Here is a 20543-nt window from a genome sequence, read left to right as displayed (position 1 = left end):
CTGTACACATTTGAATCCCCTTATTGTTGGCTCTCAGCCTTTCCTTTTCTAAGCTAAATGACACCATCGTCTTTGTAACCTCTCGACTACTGCTGTGCCCTAACCCTGAACCCTGTCCAAGCTCTGAGATTGTACGTTCCTGGACAGAACACAGCAGAGGTCTGATGAATACAGAAGAGTCCCTCTGACGTCCAGTCCTCTCATTCATGCATTTAAATGTGGTGTTCTTTCTTTTATTAAAACGATGGTACTACACCAGCTCATCCCTCGGTGTGCCCATCTTCCCAGCTGAATACTCCTTGGTCTCAGCCTCTCATGGCTGTGCCCCATTTGTGAGCTGGGCTGGTCTTTTTGACTCCGTTTTGATTCATGAACAGAATGTTCCTGACCAGCAGCTCATGGCAAGACACACAAATAGTCACAGGATCACAGCCTTGGAAGGGATCTCTGAAGACACTCAGTTCAACTGATATCTGAAGAAAGACTTCTATAATCTTTATGACCAAGGGTGATCTGGGCTCCAAGGCGGAGGTGGGGGGGGGGCGGGACTCACTACCTCCCCAGGCAGTACACACTTGATAAAAAGGTCCCTTTGGCCAAGTTTTCTATTCCATTGTCTGAAAATTTCCATGAAGTCCAGTTTGATGTCATGCTCATTGCATCACTGACAGGGTGAGGGGCTATGATGATTTCATGTACGTGTTTTGTTTTGTATACAGATGTCTCATCTCTCAACAAACTGTAATTTCTTCTTAATTCTTTGGAGTTCTGAGCAGAACATTGTATTCCACACCACCCAGATGGAGAAATTAAAAGAATAATGTGTCGAATGCTCAGTGAATTACCACCAGTAATAAATGATAACTAATGGGCTTCTCTTTCTTCTGGGCCAACCACTCACCCTTAGTAATCAGAGACAGCAAAATAAGGAAAAATGCATAGATGGTGGTATGTCCGTTAGGGCACAGGTACTTAATCTGAGGCTCAGGCCAACTACTTTTGGTTTTAACATTTTGATAACTGCATTCTAGCTTTGTGATCCTAGGTATTCTACGCATTTAAAAAATCATATCGAAGAATGGGGTGGATTATCTCGCATAAAGGTGGCAAGAGGAAGCAGTTCTGTGGGAGGAGGGGAGAGGGCAGGTGAGGGGGGAATGAGTGAACCTTGTTCTCATCAGATTTGGCCTGAGGGGGAATACCATACATACTCAGTTGGGTATCTTACCCCACAGGAAAGAAGAGGGAGGAAGATAAAAAAAAAAATAAAAGGGGGGGGATGATGGAGTGGAGGGCAGATGGGGGTGGAGGTAATCAAAACAAACACTTTGGAAAGGGGACAGGGTCAAGGGAGAAAATTCAATAAAGCAGGATGGGTTGGGAAGGAGCAAAATGTAGTTAGCCTTTCACAACATGAGTATTGTGGAAGGGTTATACATAATAATACATGTGTGGCCTAGGTTGAATTGCTCAACTTCTTAGGGAGGGTGGGTGGGAAGGGAAGAGGGAAGGGAATTTGGAACTCAAAGTTTTAAAATCAGATGTTCAAAAACAAAAAAAGTTTTTGTATGCAACTAAAAAATAAGATACACAGGCAATGGGGCGTAGAAATTTATCTTGCCCTACAAGAAAGGAAGGGAAAAGGGGATGAGAGGGGAGGGGGGTGATAGAGGGGAGGGCTGACTGGGGAACAGGGCAACCAGAATATAAGCCATCTTGGAGTGGGGGGGAGGGTAGAAATGGGGAGAAAATTTGTAATTCAAAATGTTGTGAAAATCAATGCTGAAAACCAAATATGTTAAATAAATAAATTGCATTTAAAAAAAAAAAAGATAAACCAAAAAAAAAAAATCATATCGAGAGGGGCTTCACTACCAGGGGTGGGGAACTAGGGTTCTGAGGCCATATGTGGCCCTCTAGGTCCTCAAGTGTGGCCCTTTGACAGAATCCAACTTTGAGGTTTTCAGGTCACATGTGGCTTTGAGGCTGCAGGTTCCCCACCCCTCCTAGACTGTCAAAGGGTCATGACACCCCCCAAAAGAATCCCTCCTCTTGAATGACAAGATATATCTCTGTAAGGGATGCTGAATGCTAAGTAAGAACAGAAATGATATCCAACTGAATGCTGAATTAGGGTTCTGAGCCCTTAGGGGTTATCGTGGGTGCATATGCTAAATCTTGCATTAGACAGTCTTTCATCTCAACTGAATGGTTACAAAGAGCTGATGAACATACATTTAGAGCTGGGAAAGGATCTCAGAGATCTTTTACAAATGAGGAAAGTGAGACCAGTGAGGTTAAGTGATCTGTCCGTGGTCAGACAGAAGGAAATGTCAGATTTAGGCTTGGTGCCCAGGCCTTTTGGATCCTCCCATTACACTGTACCATGAAGGGAACACATGGAAATTTTAGAAGATAAGAATATTGAAGATGAGCAAAAAAATTGCATTATTTTTTATCTCTATCCATGAAAGAAGCCAATGATGATTTACAAAATTATCAGCAGGAGGGGTACATGTTGGACCTCGGGGCATGTTCACCTGGTCTCCTAATGCATAGCAGGAGGTTTCTGTTTTTCTCCCCAAATACTGAGATCACCCCAACTGTCAAACAGGCCAATGATTTGGAAACTAGCACTGTGAGTGAACAGAACACAATTAGTATCCATTAAGACTTCTGGACCGAAAACTTTTTTAGCATAGTATCTAAACAACTCGTGGTTATATCCAGGTTCTTCCGTGGACACCAGACTGCTAAGACCAGGGGGGCTGCCTCTGTGCGCCCTCCTGGTGTTGGTTATGACATGCCCAGGGGAGTGTCCCCATCCTTCTTTGTTTTGTTTAACTGACCAGACCTCTGATTTCAGGGGTATAGGGAAACTCTCGACCCAAGAACCACCCTCTACTGGTACAGACTAGCTCCTGCCCTGCCAATTTTAACCTTAGCTGGAGTAGTTAAGTGACCTGTCCAGGGCCACACAGCTGGCAGGTGTCAGAGCAGGAAGCCAGCTCTCCATTCATCATGCCAGGCTTGTCTTACACCAGGGAAACCCACTGCCTCCTCTTCTCAGAAGCCCCGACTCCCTCCAAGGCTCAGGTGAAGTGCTGTGTCCTCCACGGGCCCTATCTCCCCCCTGCCCTGTTATTTGTGTGTACATATACACATATGCATGAATATCAAATTTACTTAGGTTTATAGATTCAGAGCTGGAGGGGGCTCCAGAGGCCCTCACTTGACAGATGAAGGTCTGAGGCCAAGGTAATTGGCTATATACATGCTGCTTTCTCCCACTAGGATGTAAATGTCTTGAAACATAGGCCTATTTTTTTTTCTTTCATGTCCCCAGCATACAGCACAATACCTGGTATGCTACAGGTGCTTAATAAATGTGGGTTGGAATAAATGATCGAAATACACCCTGAGCTTGCAGGAGGGTATGAGGTTCTGGAGACTAATTTAGAGATATGACTGTGAATGGGCAAAGTATAGGAAAAACAATGGGATTTATAGGCTGGGAATGGGGACCATCTCAACAGGTGGAGGCTGATGAAGTTTGTCAGGAGCCTGGATTGGTGCCCTTTTCACAAAGATGACTCCCAATAAATATTTGTTGAATAAATGACTGTAAACACTAGTTTACTTCTGTTGCTAATGACAGCCCATGTGGAGGGTAATCTTGAGACAATTTTAACAGTGAAGAGAAAGGTCAAGGAATCCAGGTGCTTGTCACTGGCTCAGTGTTCACCTTGTACAACTAGTGTGTGCCAGCTTAAACAACAGGCCAGGGCCTGAGCTGCACCAGACCAGTCGTTCAGAACAAGGACCATGCAACGGCCATGAAATCCAGCTAGATGCTATACTCTGACTGATGACGTCTGACAGTCATCTGTATACTGTATGGGCATTTGCTATGCAGGGTGAATAGAGGCAGCTTTGAGTTCAAATCGCTCCTCTGATCCTTAGGAGGGTATGACTCCATCTGTACATGCCTCAGGTAACTCTGTAGGACTTATCTACCAAGCCACAGAAAGGCTGGTGGAAAGAATTCCCAATGAAATCCCATTTCCTTGAGGTTCCCACATGCAGAAGAAATAGGTCCATTCTCCAGATTTGGTTCTTTTTCAGTAAGACAGACCTTTTTTTAAGGTGACATAAATATAAAAACTTACAGCCCCAGGGACATTTGCAGAAGTATGCTAGCCACTGTTCCATAAACCATTGAGTGTGGGAGCAGGTACACACATCACTGCTTGTTTATCTTGGTTCTGGTTACACTGTCCTCATGCTGACACATTTCAGTTCCCTCCGGGGCATGCCCTTTATCCTCAATGATGGAGGGAAGCCAACATTTTCTACAGACACCAAGGGCAGGTGCCTGGCATTACCAGAAGCAGGTGCCCCAAACAAAGGAGGGCCGTCAGTCAGTGAGCATTTATGAGCACCTATCACATGCTGGGGGAGGTCAGAGTTCTATTGTATCTTGCTCTGGTGTAACCACATCTGAGTTCTATGTTCAGTTCTGGCTATCACGTTTGAGGCAGGATACTGATGGCTTGAAGCATCCTGAGGTCAGGAAGCATAGGAAGGGAGGGGACAAGATATCATGCCATAAACAGATTGGTTGAAGGAACTGGAGGTTGTTGATCTTAGGGGAAGATTTGGGCGGGGAGGGGCAGTCAGGAGAGAAGTCTTTTAAGAACACGATGGGCTGCCCATCTGAAAGGGCTCCTAGAATTATCTGCAGAGAGCAGAACCATGTAAGAACAATGGGGGAGAAAATTGAGGTTTAGTATTAGTCAGCATGGCAGGGCTGGAATGCCCATGCCTGGAATGCTCCGGCTCTCTCTCGGCTTTCTTCAAGAAATTCCACTCAATTCCACTTTCTGCACCTTCCCTATCCCTCTTACCCCCCTCTCCCATAAGCATCTTCCCTCTGAGATTACCTTCTAACTATTTGTTTGCATGCTATCTCTTCAATTTGAATGGGAGCTCCTTGAGGACAGAGACTACAATTGTCTTTGCTTCTCCACCACTTAGGACAGTGTCTGGTGGCTTAATGAATGCTTGCTGGCTGCCTGGTGTCAGGGCAATGATAGCTGTCCAGATGTGGAACAGACTCCTTTGAGGAACAGTTAGTTTCCCATTATTGATCAATCAAGCCTTCCAGGGGAGGTTGAATGAGATGAGATTCTAGGAACAATTGGGTAGAAGACTTTGAATTGACCCTGATCTGAACACATCATTGCCTTCTTCAAAAGTCTTCAGGTTTCCCTATTGCTCCTAAGATAAACAACAAAATCTTCAGCAGGGCATCTGAAGCTCTCCATAATATGGTTCCTGCCTACCTTTCTAGCTTTTTGTCCACCACATTTCTCCTGTTTAATATGCTTTCTGTTCTAGTTACATGGGACTGCTGGTCACCCTGTGCATGCAATATTCTCTCTCCAACACAATATCCTATTTCTCATCTGTGACCCCCAAGAATTTTTAGCTTCCTTCAAAGCACACCTAAAGGACCACCCTGCCAGACAAGGCCTTTCCCGATGGATGAATTTTTCCCACTGGAAATTCCTTTCTATAACTTAATATTTGCTTACAAGTGTATATGTTGTATCCTCCAACAGAACACAAATGCTTCAGGGGCCATGGCTGTCCTGTTTCTGCCTTTGTATTTCTAGCACCCAGGACAGCACCCTGTCCAAGTAGGTGCTTGATTAATACATTTTGAATTGAACCGAACAGAACTGAAGTCTATATGAAATCAAATGTTGGTAATCTCTATATTTCCTCCAGTCTAGTACTGCCTCTGTAACCCGTCTATAATTTTTAATATCATCAAATGAAAGTACATTCCAACAGTTAATTCTACTGACATACCTGTGGTGATTAATAAAATTCAAATGAAATGGTAGATATTACTGAAATGTTGAATTTGACAGCAAATTGTAGCCTGGGGTCCCATAAGGAGGCAAACTAAATTAGCAGAAAAGGAAATTCTAACCTGAGTTGTGCGCATCTGTTCCTGATAGATGTTTTGCTACCATAAAGGAAAGAGGATTAAAGCCAAGAGACATTTTTTGATATCTTCTTGAAAATTTATTTATCTACTTCAGCCATATAATTCTAAGATTTCCAAAATTCTTTATTCTTATTACTTTTGGCTTTTTTTTTTTGAGGAAGGGTTTGCAATGTGTAGTATGTGCACATAACACACATTTCGTAGTATATCATTCAAAGAAAACTCATAAAGGAGGGGGTTGGATAACTGGACATGGCAATTCATGGACTCCTCATATGTCGATTCTGGATTAGTCCACCTTACTTTTTGGGGTACTTTATCAGAGAGGATCATGCAACTGGAAGGGACCTTAGTGACTATCTAGTTAGACCAATGCTCTCATCTTTACAGATGAAGAAACTCAGGCCCAGAGACAGTGAAATATGCTTCCTAAGGACACAGGGTAGCAAAAGTAGGAATTCAAATTCAACTCATCGGAGTCTAAGAATGGGGTGGCTGGTGGTGTGGTGGATACTTGCTGGGCATGTCACATCTGCCTTGGGTTTTTTCCTCTGTAAAATGAGAGTGATAGCACCTCCCTCCCAGGGTTGTGAGGATCAAGCAGGATAATATTTGTAAAGTGCCTGGCACGCAGTAGGTGCCATGTAAATGTTTATTCCTTTCCCCCTCTATCCTTTGCATGTTCATGCTGCCTCCCTGGAAGCTCAAAATAGAAACCCCAGCTCCAGTTCTGTTCGGGGTACCTGAGGTGGCTTTCCTAATCTAGAAACCAGATCTTAAAATTTATTCCTTTTTCTCACACTTTCAGTTCGTTCTTATTCTTTCTGATCAGAAAGGTCAGGGCAGACGGTGGTGACGTGGACAGAGCAAAAGGAATTAAGAGTCAGCAGCAATGATGGCCACCATGGGGCCATCTTAGCTCGGCGGGGGTGCTCCATGATTCTTTGTGTTTTCACTTACTTTGGCAGGATCCACGATGACTGGATTATTCCTCTTATCCCCAAACCAGTTTAGGTTTGTTCCAATTTAAGATTTTTTAAATTGGCATGATCAATTATGATAGCACAGCACATGCAGATGCAATCTTATTTTTTACAAAGACTATTTTTGTTCTTGATTTAATAAAGAATATCTGTTAAGGGATTTTGACATGTCTAATGGAAATGGAGCTGATCTAAAACAAACATGGGTTTAAAATAAGCATCCAAACTTGGCCCCACTGAGTTCTCCTGAATAACAGAAAGTCTGTTCCAACATTTGGTCAGAACAGGGAGAAAAGTCAAAGGTTCTAGGAGGTTGCTCTGGCCTCGTCCTACCTTGGCCAGATCAGCACTGGATGTTACAGACAATTCCAGAACTGCTCCTTGAATCTTAGCACCTATTTGTTTATTCAGAACCATGGAAAAGCAATAAATCAAGTCAAAGGATCTAGGTTCAAATCCTGATCTTTGACACTTGCTTAGGTGTGACTTTGGGAAAGTTACAACCTCCCTGGGCCTTAGATTTTCTCATATGTAAAAAGACAGGGTTAAAAAAAGAGATGCTTTGCTCCCAGCTCTAGATGTATGGCAGTGTGTGGTTCAAATCCATTCAACAAGTATTTATTAAGTGTCTTTCATATGCTGGGAACTTTGCTAGGGATACACAGGCAAAAATGAAACAGTGGCTGCCCTCAAGAAGCTTATATTCTATTATGTGGTTACATAAAAAAAATCTAAGAAAGTCACTTGTTAATTTAACATACTAAACATAAAAGGCTCCATAGGCTGGGCTAGATGGCCTCTGGGGTCTTGTCTGACTCTGAGATTCTGTGCATCAGAATCCATAACAAACACGCTCATAAATAGTATTCTCTATTACAACTCAAAATATGAAGAAAGGACTATGTGTTTCTAGCTTAAAAAACATCAAACTCACACAAAAGATGCTGTTAAAATGTAGTCATTCAGACATTTAATCAGCGGACATTTATCAGGCGTTTACTATACATATCTAATCCCTGCCTTTAAGAAGCGTCCAAATAATTTCAACAAAAATTCCTCTATTCAGCATCCACCCATCCATTCATCCATTTATACCTGATACTTCTATTACATTCCATTTAGCTATCTACTTGGGCTGCTGCACCATCTGCCAGCCCTACCAACTTCCCGAGAACAAAACTCCTTTCTACAGTCACCTCTCACCTACATGTTTTGTCTTTTTCCTTTTAGAATGTAAGCTGTCTGAAGGCAAGGATTCTCTCTTTAAGTCTTGGAATCTCTAGCACTTAATAGGATGCCTGGTACCTATTGTGTACTTAATAAATGCCTTTCCATTGCTTTCTTCATACATTGGCCTCCTGGCTATTCCACAAACAAGACATTCCACCTCTTGACTCTGGGTATTTTCTCTGGCTGTGTTCCGTGCCTGGAATGCTCTCCCTCATCATCTCCTGGCTTCCTTTAAAATCCCACCTTCTACAGGAAGCCTTTCCTAACCCCTCTTAATTCTAGTTGCCTTCCCTCCATTAACTTATTGCCTGTTTATTCTGTATGTAGCTTGTTTGTATGTGTTTGTTGGCTTGTTGTCTCCCCTGTTAGATTATAAGCTCCTTGAGGGCAGGAATTGTCTCTGGCTTCTTTTTGTATCCTTAGCACTAAACACAATGCCTGGGACACAGTAGGCATTTAATAAATGTCTACTGCCTGACTGACTCATTCATTCATTCCTACAAGTTTCCATTTTTAAAGCCACAAAGTTAGATATAATCCCATTGCACTTACGGCATTACCTCCCACTGAGGAGTTGGGATCTCACCATGGTTTTATTATTATAAAATCATTTTAATAACTAAATTTAATAAAGTAATAATAAGAATCAAACTTGTTTTAATAATCAATAAACCTGATTATTAAAATAGTCATCAGATGCTTCTGTTTTTACTTGCTTCATGAATTCAATACTCACTGCTTCATCTTCTCTTGGCAAAAATTATTTTAAGTGTCACTTCCCCTGTACAATCAAATGGTACATTCTTTATTCTACTTTTAGACCCACACCTTAAAACATCGTGTATAAGTTACTGTTTGCTGATCAACAGAAGGCAGGACAGTACATGTTGTACTTGACTTAAATGCCATTTTTCCATGTACCTCTGCGGGCTTTAATTATTTCTCAGGAAGTAAGGGCAGCAAATATACAGCCATTTTAGGAAACAGAACAGCAACCTTCATCGGTCAACCAGTGGCTCATAGTAGTACCTATTTAATGTTCACAACAAAACCAATTCACCAGAGAGGAAATTCTGAAGCCTCCATCTGAGTGCAAAGTTGTGGATGAATCAGCATTTACACCTCCCAGAGGTGGCTGAAGCGAAGTCACCTCGCCTTTAAAGGTCACACCTAAGCAGCACAGATGTTGAGTAAATCAGGCTGCCTTTTCAATGTGTAAAAAAACAATTACCGTACTTTGAGATGTAAAATCGTTTTTCCTGGAATCGCTTGGAAAGTATAGAAAGCCAAGCGAAAAGCTTTAAAATTTACAAACATGAAATGAATATAGTCTTTGAAAATAGATTAAGTATGAAATGATGCCCTGAGAAGTTTCCCATCGTTGCATCTTATAATGCATTTTTTTCATGGTATGAAAATGGTACAAATGCTACTGGTGAATAAATAAATAATGGAGGGAAATGCTGCCACTGATGCCAAGATCATTTCTTAAAAGCACCTAAGAAAAATCTATTGCTCTTTAGGTTTGTGACAGAGAACCCCTCAATATCTATCACTTTTTTCTTGGAAAATGGAGAAAAATGGAGGTAATGTTCTTTTTGAAATACTTCCAATTTGCTGGGCGATGTAATGAACTGTACAGAATGTTAACAGTGAAGTGAAACACGAAGTTATGTTGTTTCCCCCCCTCCCCTTGGAACCCCTATCCCAATGAATGGTGAAGCCCTATAGTGTACGTATTACTGTTGTTGCTTAGTTGTTTCAGATTCTCCTTGATCCCATTTGGGGTTTTCTTCGTAGAGACACTGGAGTGGGTTTGCCATTTCCTTCTCCAGCTCATTTTACACATGAGGAAACTGAGGCAAACAGGGTTAAGTGATTTGCCCAGTGTCACACAGCTTTGAACTCAGATCCTTCTGACTCCAAGCCTAGTGCTCTATCCACATCTAGGGCACATTACCGATGAATGATACTTGTTGGACATTAGGTGTAAAAGGCTGACAGTGCCGCTTGTCATTAACTAGTTCTATGAGAATCTGATTGTAGGCAAAATACTGATGCTGGGGCTCAATTAATCCCCTAAGGACAAAGTCCAGAACCTAAACAATACTGCAAAAGGGAGTTTGTAACACAAGTCTGACTATCTCTTTCCCTGGCACCAATATCTTCAGAAGCAGCTAGGTGGTGTAGCAGATAGAGCGGCGGACCTAGAATCAAGATGATCTGAGTTCAGATCCAGCCTCAGACGCTTACTAGCTGGGCAAATCATCTAACCTCTATAACCTTGTTTTGTTCATCTGGAAAATGGGAATGATATTAGCACCCACTTAGGTGTAAAACATGAATATAAGATATATATGTTAAAATGAGAATATAAAATTTGTAAACTGCTTTGCAAACCTCAACACAGTATATAACCACTATTATGATTACTGTCATATTGTCTTTAGAATAAAATGCAAACTCCTCTTTTTCTCATTTAAATCCCTTCAGTATAAAAATATTTTTAGATACTAACATACCCAATATTTACCTTTCTAGTTTCTTCACTGACCACTGCCCCCTCCATATTATCTACATTCTGGTGAAACTGACTTAGTCATGGGGGAGGCGGGGAGATCCGCCCTAGAGGAGGTAAGCCAAAGGGTCCCTGTGGAGGGCGCAAGCAATGAGAACAGCTGGTCATCTGGGAGGTAGCAGGTTCCACACTGATTCTAAGAACCAAGTCCCCGTGAGGCTGTTAGTCCGTCTGGACTAGTGGACAGATCCAGAGGCCCCAGGGCTGTACAGGTGTAGGGAATGCGCAAACATGGGAGTTTTCTTACCTGTTTGTATTCGGATTCTCTTCCAACTAGCACTTGCAGGATGTAATTAATGGGATCTCCTCTCATCGGTGGTACCGTCTCCCATGAAATCTCACATGTGTTTCCCTCTAACTGCGTCACTCGAGGTGCTGAAAACAAAATGGCAAACGAAACCATGGGCAGGAGACCTCGACATTCAGAATGGTGTTTTACTGGCTAATCCTTAATGACCTACTCTTCTGAGGAGAGATTTAGTATTTTATACTAAATAGGATTTAGTATTCCGTAGAGAGTGGGGAGTCAAGATGCCAGGGTTCCATCTTGCACTTGGTCATTGGTGGTGTAACCTTGGAGCAATCACTTCTAAGGCCCCCTCCTGCCACATTGTCAAAATGTGGGGACTGGATTAGAAGCGGAAAGGAAATGAATTTGTGCTTTCATTGGCATGGGGAATTCCCAGGGGAGAAATCTCTGCCAATGCAGATCAGTATCTTCTCTATAATTTGTAGAAGTGGTGTCCAGGATTGAATATGGTAGCCCAGGTATGATCTGCCCAGGCCAGAGTACAGTGGCGCTCTGACCTCCTGACTCTTGGTATTACACATCTTGTAATAGAGCCTAAAATACAATCATTTTTGGGGGGGGTGCCTTCCAGTCCTACCTAGGCACACTTCAAGAATTGCTGTGGCAGAAAAAATAAATAAATCTCTGCCTTTGGCTAAGCCTCTGGTGAAAAGGTTCTTCAACCTTGGCCAGACTCCAGATAGAAGGCTTTGGTTTATATCTAGACTCCTACCAGAAGCTTCTAGAGCTTGGGCACACAGCCTATCAGGGCCTGCAGCTTCAGGATCCCAGGGCCAGGGTGCAATGAGATGAGAGCAGTGCCTCTGGACCTGGGTTCAAATCATCTCCCTGATGCTCACCATCTGTGTGGCAACTTAACCTCATTTTCCTCATCTCTAAAATGAAGGGCTTGGAGCAGATGCCACCTTAGGTCTCTCTTCCAGCTCCAGATATAGTCTCTGACTTTAGGCGGGGGTGGGGGGGAGGGCATCCAAGTTTAAAAATGTCATTGTGGGTTTTGCTTTTCTCCCTGATATTTGAGGGCGTGGGGTAGTATGTCACAAGCCTTTCACTTTGACTCCATCTCTGCCCCTGGTGGCTGTACATCCCACACCTCTCAGATTCCGCTTCCCAATCTGCAAGGACTGGAAGAAGCAAATTTGCAAAACCCATCTCACAGGGTTGTTAAGTGAGGGCACGTGTGTAAAGTTTTGTAAGAGCAAAGGCTTATTCTTTTTAACTCACATGTTTATAAATGAGGCTACTGTCCAGGTTACATTAAAAGCCCAGACTGTTAAAGCATCTCCTCCCCTCGCTGCCCCAAGCACACCCACAGAGCAGTTACACTGGCAGAGGCGGCTGACCACTGATGACTGATAATGCTCTTTTAATGACAGGACAGCCCATTCTCCAGGGCAAGCCATGCCAGGGCAGCCTGGCCCGGCGAAAGACAAATGTCCTTTCTGCTCAGTTTTATAATGTTTTATCAAGGAAAACTAGGGAGAAAGACTGATAAATAGCGAGTGCCCAATGACACCCAGCAGAAGCTTGGCACAGGGCTTATTGAACAACACAAAGTGTCAATGAACAGACTATACCTTTCTCAGCTGAGCAAAGCTTAACATTTAGCCAAGGGCCCTGGAGTCTCCATGGAGGCATAGCAGAGGGATGGAGCCCTTCTCCCCCAAAGCAGAAGCAGAATAGAGTGAGTCTTGAGGGCCCTGGGGGCTGCCTCCTGCTCCTGACACCAGTTCCCATCCACCACAGACATACAATCTTGCCTTCCCCTTCCCCCTCGATAGAATGCAAGTTCCTTGAGGGCAGGGATCATTTCATTTGTGTCTCTGGATCTTTAACACCTGACTGAGTGCCTTGCTCACAGTAGGAGCTTAATACATGCTGACTGTCTGTCTGGCTTGAAGGACTTAGGACACTTGTCCTAAACCTCATAACATTTTAAATGTGGCAGGATCCATTGAGATCACTTGCCATTTTGTACCTTCTTTTCCCACTATTTAATTCACATCTTTTTACAGATGTCTTTTAAGCCTCAGAGCCCTGGGCCCCAAGTGAGGAGATCTGGGTTTCAATCCTAACTGACTCTTCCTAGATCTAGCCACTTGACCTTGGATGACAGGACCCATACATCATGCCTCGCAGGCTGACAGAGAGGATAGCTTGTCTTATGCTTCAAGCACTAGAGAAATGTGAATGACTATTAGCATTATCAGTCTGGTCTAGATGTAGCCAACGGACCCATCTCAAAAGGCTTCGGAGGAGGGAAAATCCCCATCTGGGTGTCCCTTCCTTACAGAATGTTTATGTAAGTATGGAAAAAGTCATAGGCAAGCTAGAAGCAGAAAATAAAGGTTGTATTACAGCTTCCTGGTCAACTTGAGAAGGCTAATACCAATGCTTAATGCCAGCCAACTGTCATTCATTTCTAACCTAAAACTTTGCTATTTCTCTGAAATTCATTTCTTCTTTTTTTTCCCTGTCACCAGCAGGAATAAGAACAGAAGGCTACTGTCTTATTTGAGACCAATCAATCAAGCCACGTGCATTTATTAAATGCCCCCTGTTGTCAGGCACTGTGCTGGACCCTGGATGTTCAAAAAAAAAAAAAAGAATGAAATGCGTTTACTCTCAAAGCATTTATATACTAATCCTATGATAATTTCTGTGCTTTAAGGCAGCTGTTGCTGTCTTCTCTAATCGCAGCAGAATGGAAGTTTCTTGAGGTCATGGGTTATATGTTTTGTCTTTGTATCTTCACAGTGCCTGGCACACAGCAGGCACTTAATAAATGCTTAAAAATTGAATGGAATTTCTGAAGATGACTTCTTTGGTCCAGTCAGTCATGGTTTCCAAGGCTTCTCTTTGGTGGTCCTCATTGGAATTTAGAAGGTTTTAGGAGAGAATTCAGCATCCTACTCTAACTCCCAATGATTCCCTTGGAAGTCTGCAAGGAAGGCACTTGTCTACAAACCTTTGATGGTAGGCGGGATGCATTTGGTTGTGCTGAAGGTATATGTCTCTGAGAAGGGCCCTTCCCCCGCATCATTCACCGCTTGTATTCTGAAGGTGTAGCAAGTGAACTCTGTTAATCTCTGTACCTTGTAGGTGTGGCTCGGTCCTCGGTAAATTGGGATGAACCTACATAAAGAAGACAAAAGAAATCAGATATTAGCATAATACTCAGTCACAGAACCATAGCCTGAAAGATGACAGGGTCGTCAGGACTTCTGGTTCAAACTCATTTCTTTACAGATAAGGAAACTGAGGCCCTGAGGATGAAGAGACAGCATCATAAGAACGTAGATTTAGAGTTGAAAGAAGTTAGCTAGCTAGTCCAACCTAAATTAACATTTTTTAGATGAGGAAACTGAGGTCTAGAGAAATTACAAACGACCATCAAATGGAAAAATTTGTTAAATGCTTTGCCTGGCACACAGTAGGTGCTTAATAAGTGCTCACTTCCTCCTAAATCCTTTCTTCTCTGGTAGGAAGTAGGTTGCATTCTGTATTGACTTAGGCTTTATTAATGTGTCCTTTCATAATATTTGTATATTTTATGGGGTAGCTGCATCTCTCTAATTCCATCGGAAATTACCTGCTTTTAACACACTCCCCTTTATGCACAGGCCTGCACACCTTGTCTGGAATGCCCTTCTGCTCACCTCCTCTTTCCTAGGGGAAATCTTCCAGAATCCCCCCAGGTTTTAATGCTCTCATCCTCTTCAAATTACTTGCACAAATTAATCTATATAAATTTATAAAGCTCCCCTTCCTTCCCAAGCAGAAATTAAACTTCTTGAAGGCAGGGCTTGGTCTTCATTTTAATTTTCTTACTGCAATGCACACAATAGGTGCTTAATAAATGCTTGTTGGAATGACATAGATTGTTCTACACTATAAAATCTCCATTAAGCAGAAGTTGTATGAGTGGGTGTGCCATGTTGGACTGCATTGTCTAGGAAGGAGAAATGCATCTAGAATATCCCCTTCGATTGCACCCAAAGGTCCAATTACTTGATTCTCAATTATTTGATAAGAAATCAATTATTTGATTCTCTTTGCCTCACCAGCAAAGACATACTCAGGAAGGATTATAATAGCACCTAATGGAGAAAACGTTAACATGCTCTCTATTGTATAATGATACACATTAGAAAGCAGAGACAAATACTGTGTGGGATCATGGCCTGGTGGGGCTGTTTCGGGCTTTTTAATATCTCCATAAGATGGGTTTTGAAAGGAAAAGAGATAACAGTTAATTCCATTCATTCCAGGGGCTCATTCTAAGGTCGGTTACAATGCGATGTTTAGTCATTTTCTAAATTCCACTTTATGAACATCTCACAGGATGCTTTAACTGTGGTATTTTCAACTGAACTGCGCAACGGATGAAATAGTCAATTCCCACAAATTATGAAAGGGTTTAAGTGGATTCACTGCTTATGCAATCCTACTAATGTCTGGTATGGTAAGCGAGCCACTAGACCTGGAGTCAGGTGAGAACTGGGTTCAAATTCTGTCTCTTATTCTTACTAGCTATGTGGCTATGGACAATCTACTTTAATCCTATGGTCTTCATTTTCCCTATCTGTAAAATGGATGCAGCACTCTCCACAAAGGAATGTTGTAAGGATCAAATGAGATAATATAAGTAAAGCATTTTCAAAACCTTAATGTTATGGGCAAGTTAGAGCTGACCCCTGCCCTCCTCCGACCTCCACACCCAGGGCCTGCTGAGGTAAACTCAGGGCTCTGAGATATGGGTGGAGCCAGGAGGAGGGGTCTCGCCTTTGTTGCCTCCATAGCAATTCCAGGTCTTTGCCCTGACCTGCTTGACCACATGGCACTTCCGGCTCTTTGTCTGGGCTTGCCAGAGCACATGGAACTTCCGGTTTGTTGTCTGGACTGCCTGACCACAGGGAGCTTCGGGTTAGCGTGGGAATAGAAGGGGAGGAGAGTAGGCGGGACCAGGGCAGTCCTAATGCCTACGTAACCAAAGATATAAAAGTTTTCATTGTCCGCGAGATCAGGTCCTTTGCTGGACAAAGGCCTGGGTGTTGGGGGATAACAGACCCCAACAAGTTGGGTGTTGGGGCAGAGGACCCCAACACCTTAAAATGTCACATACATGTTACTATTATAATAATCAAAATTAACATAAATACTATGTCAGTTATTATAACATTTTATTATCTTTATGCAGTTTTTATGCATTTTTTTCTCATTGTGAAATCTATCTTAGAATCATATACATGTGTGCATGTGTGAAACTGGACAAGCAATTTCTTTCATTCTAAAGTATAGCCTATTCTTTCTTAAGTCTGCAAGAAAACATTTCAAAGACAAAAAGATGTGCCAAATCACTAATGATAAGAAAACTCTTTCTGGGGGGATGCAAATCTGTCAGAGATCCAGTGACTCCTGACTCTAGGAAGTCCAGATTCCCAAGAAGATTTTGTTTAAAGGGCAAGGGAGGCATTAGCTCTTTGGGTCTGGCCCCAGGGCAGGGCTAGAGGAAGGAAGGAGGCTCCTCCTCTGAGCAGTCTGGAGGAAGAAGGTCACTCTGGCGGAAGAAGGTCACTCTGGCCTGCAGGCCTGGTAGGGTCACCTTCTTCCTTCTCAGTCTGACCCCACTGGCTTTGTTTTTTTCCTCTGGCATTTAGACCATCGCTGTCCTTGCTAGTGCAACTCCCACCATGTTTATAGATTTCATTAATAGCTTTTTCTCTTAAGTATTTTCAAGAGGGAAAATGAGTAAGAGACTTTTTAGATCTAAAGACAAATTTCACTTGCAAAATCTAGGCTTATCAAATCAGAGTATTTCAGTGTTCAAACACATACATCCAAGCTCATTTTAGATTATTAGTCTTCTAATTTTCCATGTTTATTGTATCTTTCCCTTTCCAGCCCAAGAAATCCACTTCTTCCTCAGGGCAGACAATTTTCATTGCTGGAAAAGGTTATGACTATCCTAAGAAACCCACGATACCATGGGGACCAATCTGGCTCCCTGACATATTTCTGCCCCTAATGAGGACATCCCTTCTAATGCTGGAGGCTGACAGCTACTTATTAACTCACTTAAGTTCACCTGAGTTACAACTGGCAACACCAGTAAGTGCTCTTAATTATCCTGGGACCTGCAGGTAGGTAATGATGCAAGCCACGGCAGTCTGACTGCTGCATCACAGGCAGCTTGGTTTCCCACAAAACTCACTTTCAGAACAACAAATAAGGAATTCTTCTGATGGATGTTATTCATTTTACTTGTGTCTTCAATCACAGAATTACCTAGAGTCAGAAATGAAATCAGAGTCTATCCTTCTAATTACAGATAGAAAAACTGAGGCTCGTCAGGGTGGGGGGTTATAATGTGACTTGCCCAAGATCACCCTGGTACTAAGCCAAGCATCACAGGCTCACTCGATGTCTCCAAAGTCAGTGCTCCTTCCATCACGATACAATAATTTCTTTTGGTGTAAACATCTTAAATATCTGAGCCCCTATGCATGTAGAATTATACATAGTAATGGAGAGATATTACATAAATCTAGGAACATAGGAAGGGGCATTAAAAAAAATAACATGATGGAGATGCATGATTGGAAAATAAGGTGGATGAGTAGTTACTAATAGGTGGATGGTAGAATAGGCCAAGGGCCACCTAGAAAATGTCCAGACCTAGTGAGAGGAAGGCCCTGGGTGTGATGGATGGTTCCTCGCACCGATAAAAGGAAGATCTGTGAGAAAGCAGAGATGAGAATTTCACAAGATGAGAAGGCATGGATGGGTAGCAGTGCAGGAACATCCAATGTCAGTGGGGTCAATCAACCAATGCATTTGTTTGCTTGTTTCATCATTCAAAGATTCATAACAGAGACTATTTATTGAACACCCGTTACGGGTAAAGATACACTAGGTCGATCATGGGATAAAAGGAAATAGAAAATAAGAGGTCAAATCAATGATTATTTACTAAGCTTCTACTATATTCTGGGCACCGTGCTAAGTACTGGGGATACACAGAAAGTAAGAAATAAGCCAGTCCCTGCTCTCAGGGAGCTCGCAGTCCAACGGGAGAGATAATATACAAACAACTATGTACAAATGGAATACACCAGGGGTAAACTGGAAATAATTCCAAAGGGAAGGCACCAAGCCTGAGGACTGAGACTTGAAGGAAGCCAAGAAATGGAAATGAGGGGAGGGAGCATCGCAGAACAGGCTGGCCAGTGAGGATGCCTGAGGCTGAGAGATGGAGGGGTCTGGGCCAGGAGGAGCAAGGAGGTCAGGGTCACTGCACTACAGAGGCCTGGGGTTGCTAAAACCTGAATTCAAATCTGGCTTCAGGCGCTTACCAGTTGTGTGACCCTGGGCAAGTCATCCTTCCTGCCTCAGTTTCCTTATCTGTAAAATGAGGATAATAACAGCTCCTACTTTTCAGGGTTGTTGTGAGGATCAGATGAGATATTTGTAAAGTGCATAGCACGTACTAAGTGCTACATAAATGTTAGCCACTACCACCACCACCACCACCACCACCACCACCATCATCATCATCATCATTTCTACGCTTTGCAAATCATAAAGCACTATGTAAATGCTAGCTGTTGCTGCTGTCATTATTGTTATGGGGTAATGAGACTTCGGGAGGAGAGGTTCCTTGAAGCTAAGACAGTCAGGGATAATTCATAGAAGAGGCAGAATTTTATCTAGAATTTGAAGGATAAGTAGCATCCTTTGAATAACCAAGAGAAGTAGAGGTAGAAGAAGCCTGGTACAGGGGTAAGAGTGAGGGATCTGGAGCCCAAGGATCTGGGTTCAAATCTCAGATCTTACACTGCCTAAGCCCAGCAATCAATCAATCGACAAGCGTCACTTAAGCTCTCACTGTGTGCTGGCCCTGAGCTGGACTTTGGGGAAAGAAATACCAAGAACTAAAGCTCAGCATAAAAGCACAAAGATGGTCATTGCAATGGAAGGGCATCTAAGGACGCATTAACAAAGACGGCGGCACGGCCTAGACCCATGGTGGAGTCAAACTCAGATAGAAATGGGGCCCACCAACTGGTACATAAGGATCCCTGTGGGTGGCATACTGATTTAGGTTTAGAATGTGGTATCATCTATGTTTTATTGCATTTTTATTTATTTTGTTGACTAGTTCCCAATTACATTTTAATCTGGTTCTGGCTGCGCTCCTTTGACACCTCTGGCCCAGAGGGCAGAGAGCTGGCTGAACAAAGTCTTCTAGGGAAATCTGGGTTCCAGTCTGACCTCTGGAACTTGAGAGCTGTGGGATCCTGGACAAGTCACTCATTAGGACTAAGATTTCTGAGCAAATGCTCATCACTGGACATTGACAGTGAAACATAAGTGCGAGGGGAAAGGAAGTAGGAGGGATTTAAAAAAAAAACAACCCTGGGCACAGTAAAACTGGATATCTAGCCAATCATATCACACGTCCCTGTCTGGTCCACCTCTTGGCTACTTCTGTTCCAAGGTTTTAGTCTGGGTTTGTCCTTCAGTTCTACCCTCCCCAAACACACAGTGACAAATTAAAATGTCACCCCAAAATGTCCTTCTTCAGGCATAACCTTCCAATTCTTTTTCATGCCCCCAACAGGCGGAAGCAAGAAAGATCAGGCTTCTCCTTTTTATGGCCAATGTTTATGGCAAACGAGATGTTAACCTCTCTGGGAATTTCCCCTTGGGTTAATATTCCCTGTAGATTTAAGAGTCTGGGAAAGATTAAACCCATCCATCCAATAATTCAATTTCCATAAAAATCTACTTTATTTTAAATTTATAAACAAATGTAATCATTTAGGTGGCCTCTAGCCTCCCATTAGGAAGACTGAGGAGGACACATCCATTACAAGACACAGGGGTCAAATTACAAATGTCAACCAAAGGGTGAGAGCTTGGAGCAGGGGTCCAGTACAGACGCAGGCACAGGCTAGGTGGCCACGATGCCAGCTTAGGATTGGAGCTGCCTTGCTTTGAGTTATCTTGAAAAGGTCACTTTCCTTCAGGACCTGAGACTCTGGTCAATGGGGAGGCAGCAGAGTACAGTGAAAAGGGCACTGGCTCGGATTCAAATCTCACCTGATGCTTAATGCCTTCTATGTTACACTGGTAAAACCATTTAGCCTCCTTAGGGACCACTCAGTTTATTTCCAAAGGCAGGGCATTGGATTTGATGGGCTCTGAAGTGCCTTCTAACTTTACATCGATGATCCTAAGATCTTTCTATGTGTTTAATGCTTAAAATGTTGGCATCTGAATTTTCTTTCTCCCCTGGAAGTCTCCATGAGGTAGGTAGTTCAGATATTATTAATTTCATTTTACAGATAAAGCGATGAAGGAAGTTCACTGTACTTTTGGAGAGCTCTAAGTGTTAGGGATCTGCCCCTGCTAACCCCC

General features: G+C 42.8%; 1 protein-coding gene across 1 annotated transcript in view; it reads right to left on the bottom strand.

Annotated features, from left to right (window-relative positions):
* FNDC3B (fibronectin type III domain containing 3B) overlaps positions 1–20543 on the bottom strand; it is a 390617-nt gene that overhangs the window by 7581 nt on the left and 362493 nt on the right. Inside the window, exons 24-25 of the mRNA XM_036753943.1 lie at positions 14089–14255; positions 11058–11185 (exon numbers count right to left, since the gene is read on the bottom strand). Coding sequence (XP_036609838.1) covers positions 11058–11185; positions 14089–14255 — 295 coding nt within the window. The remainder of the gene's footprint in view (positions 1–11057; positions 11186–14088; positions 14256–20543) is intronic.

The sequence above is a fragment of the Trichosurus vulpecula genome, chromosome 4 (genome assembly GCF_011100635.1).
Source record: "Trichosurus vulpecula isolate mTriVul1 chromosome 4, mTriVul1.pri, whole genome shotgun sequence".
NCBI lineage: Eukaryota > Metazoa > Chordata > Mammalia > Diprotodontia > Phalangeridae > Trichosurus > Trichosurus vulpecula.
Note: the sequence above shows the minus strand (reverse complement) of the source record. Positions and strands in the feature narration are given on the sequence as shown.